At 44.3% G+C, this 20,379-nt stretch overlaps 1 protein-coding gene across 2 annotated transcripts in view; it reads right to left on the bottom strand.

The window, feature by feature from the left end:
• Positions 1-20,379, bottom strand: part of CHD1 (chromodomain helicase DNA binding protein 1) — a 143,766-nt gene that overhangs the window by 19,926 nt on the left and 103,461 nt on the right. For both annotated transcript variants that reach the window (XM_089679116.1, XM_089679117.1), the window contains 5 exons: positions 19,772-19,922; positions 19,145-19,267; positions 11,360-11,500; positions 5,241-5,474; positions 3,300-3,437 (listed from right to left, as the gene is read on the bottom strand). In XM_089679116.1, coding sequence (XP_089535242.1) covers positions 3,300-3,437; positions 5,241-5,474; positions 11,360-11,500; positions 19,145-19,267; positions 19,772-19,922 — 787 coding nt within the window. The remainder of the gene's footprint in view (positions 1-3,299; positions 3,438-5,240; positions 5,475-11,359; positions 11,501-19,144; positions 19,268-19,771; positions 19,923-20,379) is intronic.

The raw sequence follows: 20,379 nt of genomic DNA, 5'->3' as shown, positions 1-20,379 counted from the left end.
ACAAAGAGGGTAAGCCGCCACCAGCCCCGACTGGGGAAGCCACCGCTGCCACCTCGGCTCTCCTCTCCCACCCCCCTAAGGATTGCGGTAATCTATCGGCCTCCTGGTTCCGCATCCCCCTTCCTAGACGACTTCGCCGTCTGGCTTCCCTTCTTCCTCTCCTCCGAGATACCGACCATCACCCTAGGTGACTTCAATATCCCGATCAACGCCAACAGCCCGGCTACTTCCCAACTCCTCCTAACCTCCTCCTTCGCGCTCACACAGCACACTCAGTACTCCATCCACTCCAATGGAAACACCCTGGACCTCGTTTTCTCCCACCACTGCACCCCCTACGACTTCACTAACACCCCCTTCCCCCTCTCTGACCACCACCTCCTCACATTCTCCATCTCCCCATCCCTCAACTCCCCCCCCCCCCCCGAAGCGTCTAACCATCACCCACAACCTCCGCAATCTGAACCCGACTCATCTCCACCCGGCAGCTGACCGGCTGTATGACAGTATCCTCCCTCCGTCATGCCCTGACCTGGCCACTACTGCATACAACGACTCACTGTTAGCTGCCCTTAACTCCCTGGCACCCCTAACCACACGTAGCATTAGACCCCGACCGCTTCAACCCTGGCAGAATGACCACACGAAATGCCTCAAACGACGCTGGAGCGCTTATGGCGCAAAACCAGATCCCCTCGCGCGTTCTCCCTCTATAAAGCCGCCTACACCACCTCCCTCCACGCCGCCAAGCAAGCCTATTTCATAGCACTTATCAACACCCTCTCCACCTGTCCTCGCCGGCTCTTCTCCACATTCAAATCCCTGCTCTCCCCCCCCCACCTCCACCCAGCACCTCACTCACCGCCCACGAGATTGCCAATCACTTCCAAAACAAGATTGACACAATCCACCTCTCCACCCAGCCTCCCAGCCTCCTTTAACCCCTCAACCCTCCCCTCCCCCAACCTCATAGCCGCACTACCCCCCACTATACCTAATGCCCCGCACACCATCACCTCCCCAACACTCCGCTCCTTCAGCCCAACTACCCCCGAGGAGGTCTCTAAGGTCTTCACTGAAGCCCGCCTCACCACCTGCCCCCTGGACCCTATCCCCTCACAGCTCCTCCAGTCACCCCCCCCCCCCCCCTCCATCATTCGCTCCCTCACCCACATCTTCAATCTCTCCCTCTCCACCGGCACCTTCCCCTCCCCTCTAAAGCACGCACACATCACCCCCATACTCAAAAAACCCTCCCTTGACCCCACTAACCTTAACAACCTTAGACCCATCTCCCTGCTGCCTTTCACTTCCAAGCTCCTTGAGCGCCTGGCCTACAATCGCCTAAGCGCCCACCTCACTGATAACCTCCTTGACCCCCTACAGTCTGGCTTCCGTCCACTGCACTCCACCGAAACCACCCTACTTAAAATCACCAACGACCTGCTAACCGCCAAAGCCAATGGCCACTATTCTATCCTCCTGCTCCTTGACCTCTCCGCGGCCTTCGACACTGTTGACCACCCTCTCCTCCTTGCCAAACTGTACTCCATTGGCATCAGGAACGCTGCTCTCTCTTGGTTCTCCTCCTACCTTTCCCAATGCTCCTTCAGCGTCACCTACAACACTGCCACCTCCCCCTCCCTCCCCCTCTCTGTCGGGGTCCCCCAAGGCTCTGTCCTCGGGCCCCTCCTCTTCTCCATCTATACCTCCTCCCTTGGCAAACTTATTCACTCCCACGGCTTCAATTACCACCTCTATGCTGGCGACACCCAAATTTACCTCTCCACCCCCCCACCTCACCCCCTCACTCTCCGCCCGCATCGCCCACCTCCTAAACGACATCTCAAACTGGATGTCGCTCCATTTCCTCAAACTTAACCTATCCAAAACCGAGCTCCTGGTCTTCCCCCCATCCTCTCCATCACTACTAACAACGCCACCATCTCTCCCACCCCACATGCCAAAGTCCTGGGTGTCACCCTGGACTCCCACCTCTCCTTCCTACCCCACATCCAACTGCTATCTAGATCTTGCAGGCTCCACCTCCGCATCATCTCCAAGATAGGCACATTCCTCACCCCAGACACCACCAAACAACTCGTACACTCCATCATCTCACGCCTGGACTATTGCAATTCCCTTCTCACTGGCCTACCCAAACGAACGCTATCCCCACTCCAGTCGATCCTAAACTCAGCGGCTAGACTCATCCACCTCACCAAGCGCTCCACATCTGCCTCTCCCCTCTGCCAATCCCTTCATTGGCTCCCGATTGCCCAACGCATCAAATTCAAACTGCTAACTCTGACCTACAAAGCCATTCACAACACCGCCCCAAACTACGTAACCGACCTGATATCCAAATACTACCTTACCCGTGCCCTCCGCTCCTCACAGGACCTCCTGCTCTCTAGCTCCCTGGTCTCCTTCTCCCACGCCTGACTGCAGGACTTCTCTAGGACTTCCCCCATCCTCTGGAACTCCCTACCCCAATCCATCAGACTGTCACCTACCCTCCTCACCTTCAGGCGCACCCTGAAAACCCTCCTCTTCAGGGAAGCCTACCCCAACCTCACCTAACACCTGACCTCACCTAACAACTAACCTCCTCCACTCCTCCCACCACTCCATCCCCCACAGCCATTTCCTCCTGTACCACCTTCCCCTCCCTCCTAGATTGTAAGCTCATAAGAGCAGGGTCCTCTAACCCCTCGTGTATTGTATTGTTACGGTCTTGTCATGTTCTGTCCCCCTTGCTACTGTACAGCGCTGAGCATACCCTTTGGCGCTATATAAATACTGTATAATAATAATAATTACTGTTATAAGGGGGAAGACATGCCACATACTTTATATGGACAGTAAACACAACTGATGAAACATTGCTTATGGAGACCAACTAAATGCATAAAAGGGACACAGTCCATGATCTGCAACTCAACCAGCACCCAGAGACAGTACTGAGAACCTGGGAAAGATGCTCTGTTTAGTAATTGAAAAGATATTTGGTGAATTTCAGCTCAGCCATCTCCCACTGCTCACCATTCTGAGACGCTCAGTTGAGATCCTGGTAAATACTAGGTCCATGAAGGGGAAATGTGGCACTTGGAAGTCCCTTAACAGTGGTCAAATGGTTGGTTCAACAAGCATGAGTTTGCACAGGTGGCAAAGTTAAACAATAAAAGAAAGATGTTTGCTAATGCCTCCCTGTCCCCAAGATCACGTGGAAAGTGAAAACACAAATGCAGCAATGATGGAAAGGGTATATTACAAGTTAAAAAAACAAAAAAACTTACAACGCTGAAAGTCTTCTGATCAAGCTCCTCTGCCTCTTCAGAAATTGGGACAGGCTCACTGCTGGCAGTTATATGAACAGGGGTTTCAGCAGAAATGTTTTTCTTCGGTTTCTCCTTCTCAGGTTTTACATCATTCACCTATATAATACATGAACTTTTAATGCTTAGAAAACTGAGGATCTGTTTGGATCTTGCAATTTGAACTCACTGTAATTTTTAACACACATGAAGGGTGTATGTTTCAGGAACAAGGTTAGTCTTTTAGCATGTGAAGTAAAGCGCAGGGTCCCCTTTGGACAAGTCGTGGGTGGTCTTTAATGATGTAAAGAACAGATCTGAAGTGAGTGCTGCTCTCTGCATTACTGTATGCTAGTACAGAATGCTGTGCTGTCTTTGATATTCTGACTTGCAGCATGCTCTTGAAGACATCTAATGCCTGAAAAATTATTGCAGAGGAGAATGCCAGAAAATAGGTATTGCAGCCAGAGGTCTTTTTTTTTTTTCTAATACCCCTGCTGGGAAACTATTTTTTCCTATTTACCTGGAGCTGGGCTTTAAATGCATACCATGAGCAAATATGTAACAGTAAGTTAGGTCACTAAGTAATCATACTGATATTACCCAAGTTTCTGGTTTAAATAAGCAGGCAGAAAAATAGTTCAGCATCAAGTGGAAAACTGATGAAGAAGGCATGGCCTTCGAAAAGCGTCAGCTGTACTGAGTGTCTACCCCCACGATGGGATTTGCTCTGGCTTCTTGTCTCTGAAGTCCTCTGGAGGACTTACATGCCTGATTTTATTCGCTGTTTGTGAGTACCATTCCTTTATCAATAAATTTTGGTTACTGAGGTAATGCGCAAGGTTGGTGCGCTTCTTGTTTTTCTTTCACTTTGCAGTATTGGTCGGGCTTCCCCAGCCTTGTTTGGAGCTGCACAACCTTTCATGCACTGGTGGTCGCTTCTTCTGGTTTTGGTTCCATCTACTTGCCACCGGCCTGGGTTCTAGAGCGCAGGAGAAATCATATTTGGGCCATGACTACTGCCCCAGGTTTCCTGTTTCAGGGTGGCTTCTTTATTTACAACAACCTATGGTGCCACCCTTGCATGCAGGGAATACAGCTGCATCTCACTACACTGTGTGCATCAATAGAAATAAACAGCCCCATAGGCTAGGATGGCAGAACACTGCCCTGGCTCCTTCCACTTTCAAGCTAACAGATTGACTGCATTGTCTACTGTTAACGTTTTCCTGTGAAGGCCAGACGTTCAGGGAAGCAGCACAAAGAGCAGGAGCCCTGAAAGTTGTAAACTCCAAGTTCTGGGGTAAAAATGTAAACAACTAGTTCACTGGAAAACGTTGTATTGTTCTCAGTATGGTAAACTAAAAATGCTAAGGGTTTAATACTACTTTAACTCCTAGCGTGAACAGGAACTGTACTGTAGTAATAGGAGCTCCAGGAGAGCCAAACACCTGATGCTAATACCCCCCCCCCCCCTTCTTACTCCCCTTACTTTGTCATATGTGCAACGCCATCCCTTCCAACAACAAAACCTATTACAAAGAGATGGTCATGAAAAACTATACATTGATATGCAAGAATATAAAATTGAGATGTAAAATTTTACTAGAGAAAAGCATCTACCTATAACAATGAAATATATAAGGTATGCCCAAGACACAAATTAAAAGTGCTTTAGGCTTTTGCTTAAGAGAGCATAGCTGAAGCCATTTCTTTGCATGAAGCTGTCTGAAGGGAGCAGGGACACTGTTCTACCGTCACCTATATGTGTAAATGCCATCAGCTATTGAGCTTTTTTCCCCAAAGGGGCGAAAGAAAATCTGGAAAACATAAAAAGCCAAAAGTTCCACCTGCTGGCTGTGTATTAAATACATTAAGAAATATTTCATACTTAAATAAAATTACACATTTGACTGCATTTACCTTTTCCTCTTTGATTTCCTTATCTTTCACAGAATCTTTTGTTTTTGTGTCTTTTTTGTCCTTGACATCTTTTTCTTCTCTCTTATCTTTCTTCACATCCTTCTTGCTGCTATCCTTAATTTCTTTCTTATCCTCTACCTCCTTTTTTACAGTTGGTTCCGCTTCTATTCGTTCATCATTTTCTTTTTCCGCTTTAGACCTTTTACTATTTGTTTTTACTGAAACCTCTTCTTCCTGAGAAATATCAACAAATTCTGTTATGATGTTGATGGAAAGAGCAGATTTGCAAACAAAAGAATCTATACTCCTACACATTTGTTAAAAGCCAAGGCCAATTTTCTGACCATGTCATGTTTTATCTAGATCTTAATTAAACATGGGATGTTCAAATGCCATCTGAGACTGAGGGATGAACAAAAAGAAATAAATGCCACCAGGCCCACTGAAAAAAAAAACTGGGGACTACCGGCAGCTTAAAAAGTTGCCTGAAGGACCTTACGTCCAAGGCTGACATCGAGGCTTGAAAATCCATCTGATAGAACGTGGAAACCGTGTGAACAGAGGATCAGGTGACAGCCTTGCAAATCTGGGAAGTGGTGGCTTGGTAACAAAGAGGCGCTAACAATTAAAGTGGGCATTGACAGGAAATTAACGTTCTGAAAGAGATAAAGTCCATCCATATGAATAAACCATTGCTTGAGACTGAAAGCCAAACAATGAGTGATGATGAAATGGAGATAGACAAAAATCGGATGCTGCACCAATGTCCACGAAAAACGTCCGTTTTTTGCGGATTTTCAAGCATGACTGATAAAACTAAACAAGAAGATCCGCGAAAAACGGCTGGCGGGCTGGCCCCACTAACGGCGTGAATATCGGCCGATTGTTTGTGCGGACGAAAATTCGGCCGATAAATGACCTATGGCCTGCATTAGGTAGGAAGAAAGACAACACCATGTTGTCTTTGTGCAAGATCAGAAAGGGTTCTACACATAAGGCCACCAGCTCAGACACTCACCTCACAGAAGTGATGGCTGCAAGAAAAGCCAGCTTAAAGATAAGAGTTAAGAAAGACAGAGCTTCGTTGAGTTCAAAGAGCATTGTTTTAAATGCCAAGAGAACCAAATTCACATCCCACTGAGTCACAGAGGAACAAATAGAGGAATCCACATGGGAAACATCATTTTAATATCATAGTAATAACCAATTTAAAAATGCCCGTCCCTCAAAACCTTTGCTTCAACAGCCATGCTATTATAGCCAGCGACTGGATAAAGGATGGAATATCCGTCTTTGAAAGCCAGTCCAAACAGGAGTTGACAAGGAGTCTGATCAGTTCTGAGGATTACCAGAATGCTCTGCATCTTCATACTGCAAAGCAGTCGGTTTAGATAGGAGAAACCAAAGTACCCACTGTTTCTGCTACAGGATCCCTGTATTTGGTGACACACTTGTCCAGTTAGGACTTGTACAACAGACAAGGCTAGAACGTGAAGTTCTGCTCAGAACAGAGCTCCTATTTCCATGCTGAGAATTTTGGTTTCTGTTGGTTTATGCACGCCACTGCCGTAGCATTGTCCGGCTGATCTAGGTCAGGTGACCCTCCAGATGGATGGTACAGCACTGCAAGAAACAGCCAAATCATCCAAAGTTCTAGGATGTAGAGCAGGAGATGAAATTCCTCCATGGTCTAGTTTTCTGCATCGACAGAAATGTTGTGCTGAAGGAGATTTTGAGTAAGGATGTTAGAATTAGACCCAAGCACTCCAGACAATAGAATGTCAGGGAGAAGCCTGACAAGGACGGGGGATCGACAGAGAATTGTGAGCATCAAAATCAGTAAAGCTAAGGGCAAGAGAAGTAAATTTATAGAAAGAATAGGATTATCTATTTCAGGAGACAGATCACTTCTGAGTTCTACAGTCCAGTTTACCACAGTCTGGGCAACAGATAAGATGCCACTAGCTGATTGCATTCAGGGCTGGACTTGCCAGAGCAAAGGTGATTTCAAAAGATTCTCCAACTATCAACTGAACACCCCATCAATAACTTAAAGAGGCAGTGACCACTGATTACTAGATTGTAAGCTCTAAAGAGTAGGGCCCTCGTACCCCTCGTGTTTTGCCTTATTGTATTGTCTCATGTACTGTCCCCCACTATAATGTACAGCGCTGAGCAAACCTTTTGGCGCTATATAAATAATGTATAATAATAATTATTCAGTGAAAGAAAGGCTGGGTCCACAGTGTAAACAGCCCATTTCTTTTTTTTTTAAATTATTCTTCCTTGGGGTAAAAGGCAGAAAAAATTCAGGGCGGGGGGGGGGGGGGGGGGATAACCTTCCAGAGTTGAACTAGTCAATAGATAGAGCTCAGCTTGGATAAAGAGGGAAAGGTCTTTTAGGAAACGCCTTTTTATGTGGAAGCTGAGCAGAGCTAGGTGTATCTGGCCAGAATATTATGCACTGCCTCAGTTAATGAGTCCACTGTAGCCAGCATGTGGACAGCAGGTGAAAAATTAACTAAACAAAATGTGTGCAATGAAAAAAATCAGCAGCCTATGCTAAAATGTACCCTTTCGCAAATGTGAGCAAGGCAATTCAGGATGGAACCCAGGGATATAGTCAGTGGGTGGAGAGGACGAAGAGTGCTTATACCCTTTAGTACCCACTGTTTCCAGAAGTGGTGATAGACTTTGCAGTGGGACATAGTGGCAGTAAATGATTTTCTTTAGTCAGACAGGCCACATACCATGCGTCTATGAAGGTGTTCGAACAAGGAAGTTGGAGCATGGTCAGTGGACAACCTTGCTCATGATGTTATCATCCTGAGAAGATCTTGGAGTTTCTTCAGGGCCTGCAGCACAATTTCCACTATATGACCTATGTGCTCCCATACACCTGTAATCTGCAATTGCAAAGTAAGAATCTTCTCTTGCAGGGCACTCACAGAATAGATGCAAACTGAGAGGGTTCAGTGGTATGAAGGAATCACGTTACCTCTACTATTAACCGAGTTCCTGTGGCTAGGTCTCTGATGTATTCGGCAACAACAGAGACAGCAAATGATCAGTTTGCATTGTTAGTGGAAGATGACGGTCAGAAGTTCACAGAAGCCATTGGTCACTAGCCAGAAGAACTTACGTTAGTGAGAAGGAAGAAAAAAAACACCAAAACTATAATATAGTAATGTTACCGATAAGGCCGAATAAGTGAAAGATTATTATGAAAAAACACTCAAATTGTGTGCTTAGAATTACAGTGTATCTGGTAGGATAAAAGGATATAATATAGTAACCTAATAGTAGTGTATTAGGTTACTACTAGGTTACCCTAATTAGTAGGGTTATATATAGGTTCTTAGCAAAGCCATTTGCCTATAGTCCAACAATCAATTCCTGTGTCCTGTCTTCTTTCTCGTCCACTGACAGACAAAGGAATTTGGATACTGTTGGGACATCAGAATACCAAGGAAAGAACATTTCTTTTCAGTGTTGAAGACAAAGCAACATCTATAGATTTAGGAGTCCAAACCAAGAAAACCACCCTAGGTGGTAACACACATAGGAGGAGGATTCACCTGTTTTGGAAGACCAGAAAACAGCCCTGGATAGAATGAATCTCAAATGAGAGACACCCTCCTGGATGTGGGAAAAAGAATCCCTACCAACCATCTGATGAAGCTGAACGGTCACACCAGTGACTACCTAACTGGTCCACAGAGAAAGACAGTAGATTGCTCAGGAACTAGACCACAAATACACTGAGGAGGGTCCCATACCTCTACTACAAGGAAGGAGAGAAAGGAAACTCCCTGATGGTGAGAGGTCTGAAGATAAACACACTGTGGGGACCATTGCAGTGAAGAAATAGGTTGTATACCCTCGTCTATGGTTGACCGTTTCCAACACTGAAATCTGACTAATACAAAACTGGCTGGATCTGTCAAGCTTAAGGTATACCTGGATGATACTGAGGATCCAAATCCGTATCTGTGTGAGGAAAGGTCAAAACTGATGCCAGTCGTTCTAGATTAGAGGATCACTCTGGGGAAGGGTGACAGAGGTAACAGGCATTACTGAGGGCACTATATGCACAAGGGTGGGAAATATAGTTGAAGAAAATGGTGGCTCAGAAGGAACACCGCTCCAGAGGTGAAGGGAGCCCAAGGGGACTGGGAAGACGCATCAAACTGCAGAGCATAGGGTGCAAAGAGCAGATTGAGTGCCAGATGTAAGGGTTTAGCTTGCGAATCTAAAAGTGTGCTCTTTGCATATGAATGCAGATTCATGCATATGGCTTAAAGTTAAAGGCAAACTAAACTAAAGGCAAAAATGGCTCCCGCTGCTTCCTTAGCCAATGAGGAAGGAGAGTCCCCCAAGAGATGAGGATCTGGCAAGTATTGGGGGGGGTTGCTGCACACAAAGTTTTTTACCTTCAAGCATAGAATTCATGAAGGTAAAAAACCTGGAGGCTTTACAACCACTTTAATTCTGGGATGTCTGAAAGTGAGGTTTCCGGGGATCTGGGAACACCTACTGCACAAGTAAATGAAAGTAATGGGTGGGATTGAGTCAGGTGTATGCTCTGGTTCTTGATGAAATTCTTGATGATGGTATCATGTGTCGGTCTGAAGACACAACAACAAAAATCCTTTTAAAGGCCTCTAACCCATTTTGCTATGGTCTGACAGATTAGGGTCAACTGAGGGCAGAACTTACCAGACTAAATTGAGCTTTAAGGAGAGATTCCAACCGAGAACCAGTAGATTCCATAAAGCAAACCATGTGCACGTTTAGTGGTTTTCCGGTTAAGGTGGGTTACTGGCAAAATCCACAGTGGGTAAAGACTACCAATTAACAGGTTCCATTCCTTTTGTAAAGGCATCAGTTCCAATACACTATAAGGTGGGGCATGCTGGACACCTCAGGGTGCTGTCAGTTCACATAAAAAATACCCTGAAAAGAGGGTATAGTGGAAAAGATCTTTGTAGCCAATGGAACTGAAAGATCCTGCATCAAATGCATGGTAGTGCGTACTGCAACAATAAGGGCCGAAACAACATCTTGTAACTCTGAGTTGATGGCAGTAGATTGCGGCATCTCAAAAAAAAAAAAAAAAAAAAATTCTCCCTGGAAATGTACTGTGATAAATCTGGATTTGCAATGGTCACAGCGACCAGTGGCCTGTCCTAATGCCCCGGGATAGATACGGACTCTGCAGGGGATGGTGCAAGAGTGTGCTCAATTGTCTGCGGTAGGTATCCAGGAGGATTTGTATTTTGCCACAAAGTCTTGTGAGACTGCAGTGAGGGCCCCTAAGGGGACTGCCTCACATGACAGAGCTAAGGGATACGAATGAGGTAGACCCAATAAACCATTAAGCCACTGGAATCCATATTAGAGACGTCAGTATTCTCATAGTGTACCGAGTAAACATCCGAAGAACTGTAAGAATGTGAGCCGGGGTCACCCGTGGCAGTAGAATGGTCTTCTCTTTGTCTAGATACAGACATATTAGTACCATGTGGCGGTAATGTAACTAGGCTCAAGGAAGAAGACAAGGCCTCAGATACTCAAACTCAGGCTGCTGGTGGCTGACAAGGGTCAGATAGGATCAGATCATTGTAAGCAGGCAGGAAGTATAGACCAGAGGTTGGAGTTAAATATGGTGGTTTGCAAAGCAGGAGCAGCAACGGGACAATGCTTCCTCTACACTGAGCAGCAGGAAAAAGCATATCCACCCAACAGATCAGAGCTTTTCGCCACTGTCTAAGCCACCTGTAGGTGGCAGTATAACCCAACAATGTCTGAATTCCTGTGTCCCTCAGTGGATGAGAAAAATATACCTGTCAGGCACATTTTGCCTGTGCAGTGAATGAAGGCATAAAATTGACAATTCACACTACTTTCTTTCATACAGGACTGCTGAGCAGTGAGCCATGTTTGGAAACACTACTCCCCATGATATAGCCTTTATCATATGCATACTGGTTTCATAGAATAGTCTGAAATTGTCATGCCACGTCAGTACATATTATGTAGAAAACCATATTTATGAGCTACATTTTCCTTTGAGTTTAACAGGCCAATTAAAACTTTGCACAATTATTCACTGTAACCTTTTCTTCTTCATCTTCTTCCTCTTCTTCTTCAGATTTTTCAGATGTAGGAGAAGATTCGCTTTTTGTTTCCTCTTCAATTTTTACTGGCTTCACGACTTTACTCTTCTTACCTCTAGCTTTCCTCCGCTTAGAGCTCCCCTGTGTATACAAAAGAAAATAGTATTGAAGTTACAAATTTATTTATTTAATTTCTTATCAAGATGAACATAGATGATTAAAAGTCCTCTACTGTCTGTATGACAAACAATTCTGCCATTTAGAGTTGATGGAAAGCATTAAACACAAGAAGGATCTGGGGAAATGCTGCACACAGTATAAACTAATGGTTGGTGCTGATTGTATATTTATTGCACTACTATTTAAAGAGGAATTGAATTCTGGAAGCGGTGCTCAAAAACAGCAGCCAGAGGACGCAGGCAAAGGACCAGTCATCAGTATTGCCTGTGATCTTTTCCCATTATTGACTAACCATGCCTTGTTCTGAACTATATTTATATGGAGGCTGCCATCTTGGCATCCTCCTCGGAACACCAAAGGGAGAAAAAAAAAAAAAATAGAGCGAAAAAGGAGTGACATCGAGATCTCACTCCTAACCTTCCAAGACCAGTGGGGTAAGAGGCAACAGACAAGCTTAGTCATATGCTGCAGAAATACAGCTATGAGGCTTAACGCTCAGGAGTGCCTAGGCATACTGTTATACCAGAAGAGCATGGCTATTTGTTTTCGTAAAAGGAATTAAAGACAAAAACATGAGCCCTGGGTTTTTTGGTGTGCTTTGCTTTTGAGAAATAAAAACATGAGCCCACTACAGGACATAGGAAGTCCTCTACTGTCAGGTTTAACTGATGCTTATATGAGGATTTGGGATACTGGCAAATGAAAAATCTGTAGGCTCCAAATAACCTCGCCTTTACCCAGCATGCCTCAGTTTGAAAGACAATAGGGTGTGACCCAAAACTGTCAATGGATTCTAAGAAAAGGATTTTAAGGAGACTACAAAAATGAAATTTTCTTACTTGTCCATTGAGGGACACAAGTCATATACTTGGGGAACCTGCCAACACTACCAGAGGGAGGACACAGAGGAACAACTTGATGCCTAAGATCAATAATAAATTGTCACTGACCAGAAAGAAATTATAACATGAAAGGCAGCATTGGCCCATAGACCAAGCATGAAGCTGGACAGCCTGAACCCAGCAAGGAGTGTAATTGGGAGGGTGAAACAACAAACATTGCTAAGAAAAAGGGAATAAATGACTTATGGAAACAAGAACTGGGAAAGGGACCTGGGAATGTCCTTGGGAGACAAGACCAGCCAGTATAGAAGGAAGGTTCTAAGTCCCTACTCACCTGACCCCAAAAAAAGTCTCTGCACCTGGAGACATTGTTAGAATAGAATAATGCTTCGCCAAAGCAAGATGCACCAGGGAAAAAACTTAACTGACTAGAACCACAAATTGCAAGGAGTTTGAAAAGGACTCCTGAATCCAGCAAAAACCCCAGAGTTCAATCTCATAAGTCAAAGCGAGTGAAGGGTTGATGCATGTAAAACATCTCAACAAGGGTAAACAGAAAATCACTTAATTCCCCCATCCACACACTCTAAGTGGATGGGAAACTCCCTCCCAGTTAGCCACTGTATTCTGTCAATGGGGATAGACTTCTCAGCTGTCAGATAACAATGATCAGCACCACTGGCTACAGGTGGTGGCACTGATCCATAGAAAAACTTCCAACAGGCTGGTTGTACACAAGTCAATTGATAGGTTGTGTTCAACCAACCTGTCCATACATGAATTGAAAAATCATCTGGTCCCTGCTGAACTGGCTGAATTTCACTCCATGTATAGCTGGCTTAAGATTCTCACCACTTATGCAAAAAACACCTCCAGGGCAAGTTCTAAGGAGACATTGCTGAAAAGTATGATGCAGACTCCTAAGATCCAACAAGGCAGCAGGATCCCAGGCACAAATGAGAGGGGTCTTAACCGAACAAAGCAACAAATATTTGCATGAGGGAATCTAGAAACAGGGCAATTGTGACAGAAATGCCTCCTTCACGAATATGCAGATCAGCCAAAACCCCAGGTGTAGGAGTCCCATGAAGTATTTAATGCATTCCTGACAGAGCATACCTGCATCAGCAGACTAGTTTGTTCTGCCTACAAAAAGTCCACAGAAACACTGGCCCTCCCCAAACATCTGACACAGAGTTTGAGATGTGTCCAAAAGACACCAGTTGGAAAAGATCTAGATTCCAGAAGAGCATCTCTTAACCCCTTCACGCCTAAGGGTAAAACAAATCTAAATGCCTAAGCACAATTTTGCAACGTGACATGTGTTAGTAAAACCGTATATATCATCACAAATACTTTGTACATCCAGGTGAATTATACTGCGCTTTTTTCAGGACAAATTGGGCTTTCATTTGGTGGTAAATGGTAATGGATATCTTGATTTTTTTTTATCAAAAGGAAAACTGGCCCAAAATAGTAAAAAAAAAAAAAAAAAATTTTTTTTTATTTATATGTGTGTTTCTTGTTACTACCATAACCTACCACCAAAGGACAACCCAAAAATAATATCTCCAGCTCTTGACGATCGCAGCAGTACCATATATGTGTATGTTATTTGTTGTTTGTACCCGTAGTACAGCCCAAAAACAACAGTGTCAGTGTGTTTTAGGTAAAGAAAAAAAAAAAAAAAAAAAGACAAACACAAAATGTGCACTAACACCAATTTTTTTTAAATCCTGACCTTTGACCCTTGACCCTGACCCAAACAATGACCCTGGCACTGAACTAGATCAAACCTTGATCTACGTATTTTTTCTTTATTTTTTAATAATATTTATCTCTCTTTTTCTTTTTACAAACATTATTTTTTCTCTCTGTGCCAGGAGTTAGAGAGATACAATGTATCTCTCTTCTCCATTCATAGAGTATCACAGTGATCGTGTGACCTGGAATCGGGAGTCCTGGGTCCCCATCGTTAGAACGGGACCCGGGGCTCTCAGTGACACCACAGTCTTTGTGCTGGGAGAGCGCAGTGCGGCGTGCTCCCAGCACAAAGACAGGTACGCAAATATGCGGCCCCACGGAAAAAAGCTCAGTTCCGTGAGGCTTTTGTGTGAGTCAAGGAGATCAGCAAGGGCAAGACTCTGACCCATGGTAAATCCATAAACAGAACCAGGCTACTTTCTCCTGATGCAGGAAGAACTCTTGATCATCCTAGGTGGTGAAGACACAGCAGTACCAAGATGGTGTCTGAGCTAGGAGACCTACCCAGGATGGAATTCCAAAATGTAGCAGCGACTGTTTTGGAATACCAGAATGCAGCCCAATAGATAATAAGCCTCCACTGAAAGAACACCCCCCCCCTTTCCTAGAGAGATAAGTGTGTGTCAGTCAGCAGATCAGAAGGTTGAGCGACTTACAGGAGCTTTATGGGAAGCATTGGGTGTGGGGATGACACTGGAGATTCAGTTCCCTGTTAGAGGAAAGGACAGGTGATGTATGATCCAGATAACCTGGTGGGTCAGGAGTCCCTTTGGAGGTGGAGAGTGAAAACAATGAGAGGTACCAGGTGCCACTGACTGATAACTTTACAAGACTGAGGGGGAGCAAAATACTCAGAGGGTTGTGCCCAGGATAGACCCTGCTCCAGAGGTGCAGCTGAGAGAGTAACTACAGCAAGGGGCTTTGGGATGAGGAGACCCCCAGGGGGTAGGGAAAGATTTGGCAATCTGTGTGGTGGTACAGGGAAGCAGAGAATGAGCAGCAGAGGCAAGGAAAAATCAAGTGTGTCTGAAGAGTCACTCTCTGCACCTGAATGCCTGGAGGGCAAACTACTTACTACTACCACCATCACCCAGCATTCGCAACCAGGGCGCTCTGTGCATCTACAGTATATAGACATCAGACCCATAGGGGACAGGTTTCAGCGCTTCTAACAAGCTGTCATAATTGAGGTGTAAGATTGCAGACATCTGCTCCACACACTCTATTAGATAGTGGCCGAACTTGGCAATGCAGGAATCCTTTTTTGATTATCTAACCCAGCAATGGGCAAACTACGGCCCGGCGGACCTTTTAATCCGGCCCGCGGAGCGTGATAAAAAAAAACAAAAACAGCCAGGGCAGGCAAACATTGGCTGTCAGGATGTGTGTAGGCGGGGCAGCGTGACGAACGTGAGGGGAGCTAGGCTCCTCTCACAGTCCGCCCTGAAGACCGGAACGGCGCGAGGAACACGCGGAGCAAAGGTAAGTAAATTGACACAGGGGGGACTTGGCTTACTACTTGGGGGGGGAATAGTACTATGGGGGATGAAATACTATATGAGGGATGAATTAATATGGGGAATGAATTAATATGGGGAATGAATTAATATGGGGAATGAATTACTATGGGGGATGAATTACTATAGGGGGGATGAATTACTATGCTTACTATGGGGGAATATTACTATACTTACTATGGATGGCATGGTAGTGGCTGGGCCGGCCAGCAGCTAGTGGGGGGCATAAATGTTTTGTAAAATAACTCTTTTTATGCTTTTCTACCTTAAATTAAACATTTAATGTTACAAATTTTAATTTAATTTATATTAATTCACACATACACATCATTCATCTACTCTTGGTCCGGCCCCCGGGTCCAATATATGAACCCATTGCTGCCCTCAAGTCAAAAAGTTCGTCCACCCCTGATCTAACCCATTCTTTATTGGTTTAACAAATTAAGATCACAGCCAACACACGGCAGAGGTCAGAACCCGCCACAGAAAACTGGGGTTTATGGAGAAGTTTCAACTGCTTGTCAGCAGCTCCTTTAAAAAGTAAGCATGCCATCTACTGGTCTGGTGATATTCTTGTTAAAGTGTGTGTAAACCTCAGACGTGAACAATAAAAGCAAATTCATTCTATAGTGTGTACTTACCTCAATCCAAAGAACTTGGATTGAGGCAGTGCAATTTTTGTCTGCTGCCCACATAACTGACAGCTAATACCGACTCCAAGGGATGGAGGGGGAGGTTCCAGCACACAGCTTGTGATTGACAGCTGTGTGTGTTTCTTTGTGAGATTGGGGGTATATACATTCCCTCCACTGAGGTCTTAGGTTACAGTCCCTGCTATGTGCGCTGCAGTATGCAACATCAGTTCCCCAATCCCTGCCTGCCAGAGCTCAGAGATGCTGTAAACAATGTGTGCCTAAGGAGCCAGTAGAGAAAAGATAGCTATATGGGTATATGTGAGGGTTTCCAAACACTTTAAAGTGGGTCGCTGGCAAAGTCACAGTGGGTATAAACCACCATTTAATAAATTCCCTGTTAAAGCAGAACAGTTTCTGTACACTCAGGTGGGGTCCAGGACCCTTTGGGATGCTTCCAGACTCTAGACCTTAAAAAAGAGCCCGATTCCTTCACCACCTCTAATGGAACCCACCAGGGATGTCCCCTTCCACCTTTACTCTGCACTATCATTATCAAACATCTAGCCCAAGCAATTTGGCAGAACGGCTCCATACAAAAGATTCCTACCCCCTCTGCACATTGCAAGCTTTCGTTATATTCTGATTTACTCCTATGTCACATAACCCACACTAGCATTTCTTCTATATTAGCAGAAACCTACAATTTTAGCCTTTTTAGCAATTTCAAGCTCAACCACTACAAATCTGAAGCTTTGTTTCTTCCTCCGAAAGCGCTCTCCAACTATAGCCACTTGCCCAAGGATTTACCCTCCTTCCTGACCACGCCATTTTTTGCAATACGGTGCTGCATTACTTTGACTGACAACTGCACGGTCATGCAATGCTGTACATACACCCTGTTCCAAATTATTATGCAAATTCTATTTAAGTGTCACAAAGATTAAATATTTTATTTTTCAGTTTAACTCATGGATGGCATTGTGTCTCAGGGCTCTTTTGATCACTGAAAACAATCTTGGACACCTGTGATAATTAGATTGGCAGGTGAGCCCAATTTAAGGAAAAACTATTAAAGGACGGTGTTCCACATTATTAAGCAGAGCACCATTTTCAAGCAATATGGGGAAGAAAAAGGATCTCTCTGCTGCCGAAAAGAGTGAAATAGTTCAATGCCGTGGACGAGGTATGAAAACATTAGATATTTCACGAAAACTTAAGCGTGATCATTGCACTATTAAGAGATTTGTGGCTGATTCAGAGCACAGACGGGTTCGTGCAGATAAAGGCACATTGAGGAAGATTTCTGCCAGATCCATGCATCGGATCAAGAGAGCAGCTGCTAAAATACCATTACATAGCAGCAAACAGATATTTGAAGCTGCTGGTGCCTCTGGAGTCCCACAGACATCAAGGTGTAGAGTCCTCCAGAGTCTTGCAACTGTGCATAAACCTTCTATTCGGCCACCAATAACCAGTGCTCACAAGCAGAAACGGCTGCATTGGGCAGAAAAATACATAAAGACTAATTTTCAAACAGTCCTGTTCACTGATGAGTGCCGTGCAACCTTGGATGGTCCAGATGGATAGAGTAGTGGATGGTTGGTGGACGGCCACCCCGTTCCAACAAGGCTGCGACGTCAGCAAGGCAGTGGTGGAGTCATGTTTTGGGCCATAATCATGGGAACAGAGCTGGTCAGCCCCTTTAGGGTCCCCGAAGGTGTAAAGATGACCTCTGCAAAGTATGTGGAGTTTATGACTGACCACTTTCTTCCCTGGTACAGAAGGAAGAACTATGCTTTGCATAATAAAATCATCTTCATGCATGACAATGCACCATCTCATGCTGCAAAGAATACCTCTACATCAATGGCTGCTATGGGGATAAAAGGAGAGAAAGTCATGGTGTGGCCTCCATCCTCCCCTGACCTCAATCCTATTGAGAATCTTTGGAGCATCCTCAAGCAAAAGATCTATGAGGGTGGGAGGCAGTTTACATCTAAAACAGCAGCTCTGGGAGGCTATTCTGACATCTTGCAAACAAACTCAAGCAGAAACTGTCCAAAAACTCACAAGTTCAACTCAGACTCTGTGAGCTGAGGTATCCTGAGATAAACTTGACACATGAGGGGACAGGGGGATCTCTCAGAGTATCAAAAAAAAAAAGTCTGAAAAACAGATAAGACCAAGTTATGAAACCACAGCTACAAGAAAGCAGCTACCATTCTCCACGAATCTCAGAAACTACTGATGTGGCAAGAGAATGAGGATGTGGAAGACAGCCACATAGTCCACCATATAAGCATCACTCACTAGCCTTGCTGCAGGGCCAGAAGGCCTTATCTTCACTCAATGGGTGTGCCAAACAGAGCCTTTATGAACTCTTCTTCCCTCCAGGGAGATCAAAGCCCTGGACCTATAAAGCATCCTGCCAGCGAGGTCGTTGGATACACTGTACATGTGGAAATTGTTTCACATGGGATGCAGCGCCAACTGGCAACATTACAGGTCGTCGACGCTCTTGAATGTGGGCTCTGTGTACAGTCCCTCGTGGCCATCAGACCGTAGCGACAGATCTAGATGAAAACCTCTACCAAAGCAGGAATAGGCTAGGAAATTGGGAACTAAGCCCTGGGAAGAAGGTCTTCTGAGAGGCAGCTGAAAACAGGCCAATTACCTAAATAAGCTAGCTAAAACTAGGTCTTACCTGACCTGGGAGGGGCTAAGCCTTGGCAGGGCTTCCTGCCTTTTTTTTTGCCAGTGTCAATTCACCTAACCCAAGTAGTTATGAATTTCAAGTCTTCTGTGTCCTGTTATGTAGAATCAAATTCGTAGACCTAAAGTACTTACACTGCCTGAAAGCCTTTGTGCTTCTTTCCTTGCAAGATCTTTGTTGAGTAGTTTAATGAGGTAGTCAGCTCTGGTCTGTAACTGCTTAGCTTGGGGCTTTTTGTCTGGATCATCTGGTAATATCTAAGAGAATTGAAGATATGAATATAAATGATTGTCACCATAACCTATTTTGTACATACTATTTGCAGTAGAAACATTAAAGCCATTTGTAGCACTAACTGCTGCGGATGTAAACTAAACTACAGAACAGATGTACAAAGTTAGTAAAGCTTAGTGAAAGAACGCAGATCTTTCCCTTCGTTTATGGTCTTCACATATCTAACAAATTAGAAGGAAAACATACACAATTCCCACTATTTAAAAGAGAGGTATGGGATTTATTTTTTTTTTTTTTAAATTATACTTGCCTAGGCGGATGCAGCATCTGTCCACCACTGGTTCTAAGAGTGAGAAACTCAGCGATCACATGACTGCTGAGCGCTCTCAGCTGCTCTGTGCAGACAGCAGTGACTGCCAGTTCAAAATTAGGATGACCTCCTAAACAAGTTATATTAGAATAGGAAAAAAAAACAAGCTACATACCTTATCTGGCTAGACAACTGCATAAAAATATATCATACATACCTTTTGTGTTAAATTGAGGTCAGGGTCCATTTTAATCATCTCCCAGCTGCCATATCCATACTCATAAATGCCAATTAAAAGATTTGAGTCATCCCCCTTGTTCCATTCTATATCAAAATGTGCTGCTTTTGTGTGGCATGGAATAACGTATCTGGGGTTATGAAAAAAGAGGTATATCACCATAATATCTCAAAATGTTTTGGAAACATTAATAGATGGATTCAAAAGGCATTCCAAGCACAAAAAAGGGACTTCTGCACAACTGTGGATGTAATAATAGTGAACCGTGTTCATTAACAAAAAGTAGGCAAATCCAAACAAACACCTTTCTCATCTTTCTCTCCTAATCAAGAAGAAACCATAAAAAGTCTGATGACAGTTATTTCTTTTCTAAACTAGTTTTCAAATTAAGGTTTAAAAACAGAAAAAGCAGTAATGAAACAAAAAGATATTTAAATAAACAGGCATATAGGTAAAGGAACTGTCTTTAGACAGTGACTTTGTCCAGATATATATTAAAAACAATATGTGGGTAAAAAAGGGAATGCACTTATATCTATATGCTAAGGATATACCTAGGATAAACCCCACACATGAATTTACGGGAA

Source organism: Staurois parvus, unplaced genomic scaffold, assembly GCF_062004578.1.
Source record: "Staurois parvus isolate SC_StPar_1 unplaced genomic scaffold, SC_StPar_1.0 ptg000218l, whole genome shotgun sequence".
Lineage (NCBI taxonomy): Eukaryota > Metazoa > Chordata > Amphibia > Anura > Ranidae > Staurois > Staurois parvus.
The sequence above is the reverse complement of the archived record's forward strand: the minus strand, read 5'-3'. Positions and strand labels throughout refer to the sequence as shown.